Below are 7,397 nucleotides of genomic sequence, written 5' to 3'. Positions count from 1 at the left end.
AACAGTCGGCACAAGTACGTATGCAACGCTTCGCAGTCTGTTGGCTCCCCATAAGCCTAAGGAGAAAACTTTCAAAGAACTTATATCAACGCTCAACAGCCACGTCAGCCCCGCGCCTTCGGAGATAGCCGAAAGCTTTCGTTTTCACTCCAGGGTTCAACTTGAGAACGAAGGCGTCGCAGAGTTTGTCGCCGAGCTCCGGCAAATTGCAGAACATTGCAATTTCGGCACAGCGCTGAACCGGATGTTGAGGGACAGACTTGTGTGTGGAATTCGTGACAGAGGCGTGCAACAGCGGTTGTTAGTTGAGAAAAACCTCACTCTGGACAAAGCCGTAGAAGTTGCAAGAACGGCAGAGGCGGCAGAACTCAACGCAAGCGAGCTGCGCAAGGGCCATTCCGACAGACCCGCTTCTCCTGCTCAAGAAGGCTTGGCGAACCATCTCAAGTTCAAGAAAAGGCACGCGCACGCACCCAAGGGTCATAAGGTGCAAGAATTGAATCCGAGAGGCAAACCCAAGGCCGGACATCACGAGAAGTTCAAGCCGTGTATACGCTGTGGATCCCGCGATCACAGGCCTCCGGAGTGCAAACATAAACACGAGGTGCTACAAGTGCGACAAAGTAGGTCACTTGGCGAGCTGCTGTTTGTCTAGTGATGACAAGGGAAAGCAGCAGCGGGGTTCTCAAGTGAACACGGTGCAGTCTGCGGACAAGCCACCTGAGTACTACCTGCATTCTCTGCGGACGCAGGAATCCTTGAAGCCAATTACAATGACATTCATTGTCAACGGAGTGCCATTGGAAATGGAGTTAGACTCAGGTTCTCCAGTTTCCATAATCTCGAAGGACACCTACCTGCAGCACCAAGGAGCTTTGCCAGTGCTTTCGCAGACAGACGTCAAGCTCAACTGCATACGTGGAACCATACCGGTGCAGGGAACGTTGTCTGTCCATGTACGTCTAGGCAAAACTGCAAGTCAGCAGACACTGCTTGTGGTAGCTTGCAAGAGTCCCAGCTTATGCGGTAGAGATTGGCTTGCAACCTTCAATCTTCTGCCACGCCAAGTAAACGGAACGCAGATGGATTGTGCCACAGTAGAGATCGTACGTGCGATGCTCTTGGAATTTGAAGGCATTTTCAAACCGGGGTGTGGGACACTAAAAGGACCACCAGTGCATGTCAAGGTTCGACCTGATGCGGAACCACGGTACTACAGGCCTCGTTCAGTGCCATATGCACTTCGAGTCAAGGTTGAAGAAGAACTTCAGCGGCTGGAACATGAAAACATAATCACGCCAGTGGACCATTCCGATTGGGCTTCACCAATAGTGCCAGTTCTAAAAGCGGATGGGCAAAGTGTCAGGATCTGCGGCGACTATAAGATCGGAGTCAATCCAGCAGTGGTGACAACACAGTACCCATTACCTAAAGTGGAAGATATATTTGCGTCATTTCAAGGTGGGGTCAAGTTTTCCAAACTGGATTTTCGAGAGGCTTACAACCAAGTCCCAGTGGATGAAGAGACCAGCAAGCTACTGGTCATCAACACGCACAGAGGTCTCTTTGCCTACAATCGCCTGGCATACGGCGAATCCTCAGCCCCTGCCCTCTTCCAAAGATGAATGGAAGAAATCCTTCGTGACATTCCTGGCATGTCCGTATACCTAGATGATGCCTTGATGACTGGCAGAACGGATGATGAACACGTCCAGAATCTGCGCAAAGTTCTACAGAGAATCAAAGAGTCTGGGTTGAGATATAAACGGGAGAAGTGCGAATTCTTCAAGCCATCTCTCGTTTACTTGGGCCATGAAATCAGTGCAACTGGTCTTCAGCCATCAAAGAAAAATGTTGAAGCCATCATGGAAGCACCCGAGCCAAAAGACGTCGGTGAGCTGAGATCCTTCATTGAAATTTTGTCATACTATGGAAAATTCCTCCCGAACTTGTCTACACTACTAGCACCATTGTATGCTCTGCTTCACAAGAACAGCCCCTGGAGGTGGACAGATGAAGAACGAACAGCCTTCATCAAAAGCAAGAAAGTCATCATGGAAGCAAAGGCGTTGGCACACTACGACGCATCTAAGGAATTGGTGCTCGCATGTGACGCTTCGCCATATGGAGTTGGTGCAGTGCTTTCACACCGTGAAAATGGGGTAGAGAACCCGCTGGCATTTGCATCTCGCACACTCACAGCAGCTGAGCGAAACTACTCACATCTGGAGAAGGAGGCCCTGGCCATCATCTTTGGTGTCACACGCTTCAGAGACTTGCTGTGTCGAAGCTTTGTCCAAATCACTGATCATAAGCCATTGGTTGGCATATTTCGTGAAGACAAAGCAATTCCAGCGATGACTGCTTCTCGCATTCAGCGTTGGGCCCTCACACTGGGAACCTACACTTATACGATTGAGCAGCGACCAGGACGTCTCAATGGAAATGCTGATGCCATGAGTAGATTACCACTGACAGAGCTTTATGCAGAGCCACCTGAACCACCGGAGCTGGTCAATGCAATCTCAAAGCTGGAAAAGCTAGCAGTATCGGTGAAGCAACTGCAGCAGTTCACTGACAGTGACCAGACTCTAAGCCATGTGCTGCAGTGGGTCAGAGTTGGGTGGCCGCAGAGTCCCCCAGACAAAGCTTTCCAACCATTCTGGCAAAGACGGGACGAGCTGAGCGTGCACAGCAATCTGCTGTACTGGGGAAATCGAGTTGCAGTGCCACATCCTGCTCAGAAGCATATCTTGGAGCTGCTACATGAGGCGCACCAGGGAATGGTCATCATGAAAGGCATGGCAAGGTCGTTGGTCTGGTGACCAGGAATGGATGCTGAAATAGAAAGTTGCGCCCGGCAGTGCGCACATTGCCTTAAGAACTCTCCGTTACCGGCAAAAGCAGAACCAGTGTCATGGCCTGAGCCGAGTGAGTGCTGGGAGCAGGTACACTTGGATTACGCAGGCCCATTTGAAGGAAGAATGCTCCTTATACTGGTGGATGCGAAGTCAAAGTGGCTTGAAGTTGCCATCGTGCCAAGTGCCACAGCTGAACAAACAGTAGAGCACTTGAGGGACATTTTTGCAAGGTTTGGACTACCAAGATGTATTTTTACTAACAACGGAACACCATTTACTGGTAAAGCGTTCCAGGACTTCGTTCTGGGAAATGGCATTAAGCACCTGCGAACAGCTCCCTTCCATCCAGCGTCAAATGGCTTAGCTGAGCGTGCTGTCTGAACAGTGAAGGACGGTCTCAAAAAGACCACTGGCGGAGATCTCAAGCTCCGGCGTGCAAGATGGCTGCTTATGTACCGCAGAGCACCCCGCCCAAAGGGAACATCGCCCTTCGAGCTGATGCTGGCATACCCAATGAAAGCAAAGATGGACCTTTGCATTCCCAGAAGGGGGGAAGAGGTGAGGCCAAAACAGTCACAAACAGAGTCCAAGGAGCATGCTGAAAAGAAGAAAAAGGGACCAAGGTTCATGAAAGGATACAAGGTGGCAGTTCGAAATTTCGGCAGAGGTCCCAAGTGGTGGTTGGGCGAAGTTGAAGAAATAAATGGATCTTCTATGGTAGCTGTTTCAACTCCCCAAGGGAAGGTTCGTCGCCACAACGACCAAGTGAAAATGCACTTGGATCCTCCAGCACCCAGTTCTGCGGATACAACACCCACCGAGGAAAACTGTGTAGCCAGCACCTCGGGCAACATAGAGGCCGCAACAGTGCCATCAGCAAGACGTTCAACCCGAACTATCCGCAAGCCCCTACGATACCAATAAACTTTAGGGAGGAGGAGTGCTGTGTATGCAGTTGTGATGTGCTCGGGTAGATGGCACTGCCGCCTTGGGAGAATGTTGTGCGCGTTCCGGCAGATGGGGGACGGTCGCGCGTCGAACACTCGGAACCGGAGGCGAAGCTACGCACGGTCTCTCCGTGACTTCCCACGATGTAACTAAGCAGTAATAAAGCTTGCTATGTTGCTACACAACATACCCACTACATGCCGCCAACGCACCGCCGCCCGCCAAAACACAGTGTTGCCAGACAGCAACGCTGCGCTGGGAGCGGCGGCTGGCCCCAATATGGCGGCGCACAGAAAACTATGCATCTTGGTGCCCGCACTGCGTCTACTCCCGGTTGCGTTTAGTTTTCGACAATACGGCGTCGAGCGTTGCGGTAGCGTGTTAAACGCTGCCGGTGAAGCCCTGGATGCTGCGTACCACTCTGCACTAACCACAACAGAAAGGGCGTGCGAATGTTCCGCTTCCCAGCGAGCCCTGGCCGACGACAACTCCGTTAGCTCCGTTAGCGTGCATAACGATGCTTTGCGAAATCCTGTGCGTGCTAGATAAAACTGCATGAACTAGAACTGACGTATGAGCTGAACGGCACTCCGAGGTAGTACGTGCTGAGCCTGCCTGATGGATTTGCCGCAGTAGTAGGCCGCCAGCGAGTAGCGCCATCGCTGCTGCACGGGACCGCACGTTTAACTTGGTGATGGTTTGCAAACATCATAAGCCGTCGTCATTACTTGCGCAGTCGGGAACGCGGAGTTACGTCTTCATACGGAACACAAGCATTTCACATCCCATTCAGTAGCGCTTGTGTCACCGCCATGCTGAGACTCTAGCCGTGTGCATGCAATTCACTTCACTTGCATGTTGCAGGTTCGATCAGCACGATCGAAACATGAATATCGAAAAGAATGCACACGTATGCTTTCGCAACGGCGAAGAAGTTAGCCGAGAGGCGTGCATTGCGGCCGTGACTGCACGTTCTATCGTTATAACCATTTCGCTTCGCTGGTCGAGCTCCAGCGTGTTGGCGGCATGCGGCGCTCCATAATATCCACAATAATTGATACATGCAATGCACAAGAGGAACTATGCTTTTATTTTGATCTCGCTCTAGGACATTATACATTAAATACAATCAAAGTGACTTACGAGCGTGAAAGAACATTAACGCACGAGGGGACGTGAAGTGCAACTCGCTCCTCGTGAGTTAGCAGCTGATCGTTCATCGTCGCTGTCACTCTCGGTGCTTTCACAGTCTTCAACGTCCAGTGAAAAATCCTAGTCCTCAAGATGGTTTCAACATCACTGCTGAAAGCAATCTGAAGAATTTCCTCCGCCGAACGACTCCGACCACTCCGCGTCACCACGTTTACAATTAGAGAGGCGTCTGGGCGCGAAGAACACTCTGCTCTCAGACCGGTCAACAAGCAAATCGCTTGCAGTGTGCTGCCACCTACCAACAAACGTACAAAAACAAGCCGCGCAGCGCTGGCTATGAAATATGAAACCAACACACTGGTGAAGGACGGCGTGGAAAGCGTTCGCTCCACGATAGGCGTCGAGCAGACGCGTTCTCGAATGATCGAAACGTCGCTCGCACGATTCGTAACAGCGCTTTGCTGACAAAGGATAGAGGTATCGCCAGCTTGAGATCGCTCAGTTATACAAAAGCACATCGCGTGCCCGCGGGACCTCCCGCGTGCAGTGTTATGGGATTCATGCACTACAAGAAACACTGACCAATGCTATATGCAAGTAAAACAGGGTGAGCTTCAACTGATTATGTCAGACGATAACATTTAACTGACCTACGTGGCTACAGAAAGCCTCGCGAAGCATGATAGTATGTGTACGCTGTGAGCTAGCATTGAAAGCGCGAGTTGCCACGTAGTTTCACGAAAACTTCGCGTCTCGCAAGGACGAATCAGATTTCCTGTGTCACGGAGGGCCCGGTTTGTTCACTGATGCAGGGAACATGCAAAGTCGTAGTGTTCTTTTCTTGCCAACGCGTTAACACTGAGGCTAGCGCAGCTGAACAAGGGAGCAACTGCGTAGTGCTGCCATTTTGTCGTCTACTAACCCTCCTCGAGAGGACGCTCCTGAATTCCGCTTGGCGGCGCGACAGTCTGTGCTTGTGGTTGCCTGACGGGCGAAGCCCGTCAGGCAACCACAAGCACAGGGCATGGAGTGTGAAACCAACAACCTCCATGATGACTGCCCTGGGACAGGCAATCCTACAAATGGCCAATCCACAAAGGCGGCAGAAGCGCTCCTGGAACAGGGCGTAAGGAAAAAGACGGCCCGCCGTCGCCGCAGCCGCAAAAAGAACAAAGACATACATGTAGGCTTCCTTAACCTACATGGTGCTCGAACGGCGAGCAAATGGGAACTGTACCAGATGATGGGTGAAGAAGACATAGAGATATATGCCGTGGCTGAAACACACCTTCGAGGCATGGAAGAGCCACCAGTACATAAAAGTTGGCAGTGGGCTGGCTTGAACCGTTCAGGTGAATCGAGGAAAGGGGGAGGAATCGGTTTCCTGTGGAAAACTAGGTCAGCTTGGAAGAAGCTGCACAGTCCGTGTGTTGAGCACATGTGGGTCGAGGGCAGGGGCGTAGCCAGAAATTTTTTTCGGGGGGGGTTCAACCACACTTTATGTATGTTCGTGCGTGCGTTTGTATGTGTGCGTCCCAATATACGCAAGCAAAATCGAAAAATTTCGAGGGGGGTTTGAACCCCCCCAACCCCCCCCTTGGCTACGCCCATGGTCGAGGGCTACCTGCAGGGGCTGCCAGTCCTGGTAGGGGTGGTCTACTTTGCCGTATCTGCTGGAGCCGATGCTGGAAACTCAAATATGGTGCAGTGCATCAGGGAAGACGTGGCAAGATTGGCAAGCCAGCGAGAGGTTCTCATTACGGGTGATTTCAATGGACACCTCCAAGCTCTGGATGGGTTCCACGATACCAATGGGGAACTACTGCTGACACTGGCACGTACACTTGCCTTAGAGGTGCTAAATCTTCGTCCAGAATGTGAAGGACAGTACACCTGGAGCGCAAGGAACAGCCGCAGCTGTATTGATTACGTGCTTGCGACACCTGCTTTAGCACGACGTCTCACCCACATGAACATCGATGAAAATGGTGAATTCAGCATAGGAAGCGACCACAACCGAATCAAGTTGAGCTTTTCTCGATCCTCCTGGCGAACCATTGCGAAGGAACATCGCAACCCTGCTGAGAGGCACCTCCCGCAGTCGGAGTATGCGGCAGTCGCGGAAGCATTCGAGCAGAACTTTCAACCGACGGAACCACCAACATATGATCAATTTGTGCTCGAACTGAGACGCATCATGAAGAAGCATGAAATTCGTGTAAATTCCCGCGGCGGTCTACGGCGCAAAGGCTGGTGGGACGAAGAGGTACAAAGGGCCCTTATTGCAAGGCGAACGGCGAATCGCCTACACAGAGCGGCTGTTAGGACATCACCCGGAGAGGAGTGCATGAGTACCTGGGAGGAATACCTCCGCCTCAAAAGAGAAATGCGGGTCCTCGTACAAAGCAAAATAGCTCAGCATAATAACACACAATT

General features: G+C 51.6%; 1 protein-coding gene across 1 annotated transcript; it reads left to right on the top strand.

The window, feature by feature from the left end:
• The first annotated feature begins 773 nt into the window (after positions 1 to 773).
• Positions 774 to 1,625, top strand: LOC125757392 (uncharacterized protein K02A2.6-like). The gene has a single exon (XM_049412969.1). The coding sequence runs from the start codon at positions 774 to 776 to the stop codon at positions 1,623 to 1,625; it is 852 nt and encodes a 283-aa protein (XP_049268926.1).
• Positions 1,626 to 7,397: the final 5,772 nt, after the last annotated feature.

This window comes from Rhipicephalus sanguineus, chromosome 1, assembly GCF_013339695.2.
Source record: "Rhipicephalus sanguineus isolate Rsan-2018 chromosome 1, BIME_Rsan_1.4, whole genome shotgun sequence".
Lineage (NCBI taxonomy): Eukaryota > Metazoa > Arthropoda > Arachnida > Ixodida > Ixodidae > Rhipicephalus > Rhipicephalus sanguineus.
Note: the sequence above shows the minus strand (reverse complement) of the source record. Positions and strands in the feature narration are given on the sequence as shown.

Bases quoted from the DNA above. Each gene is read 5' to 3' on its own strand.
- LOC125757392 (XM_049412969.1), top strand. From the start codon at position 774: ATGACATTCATTGTCAACGGAGTGCCATTGGAAATGGAGTTAGACTCA.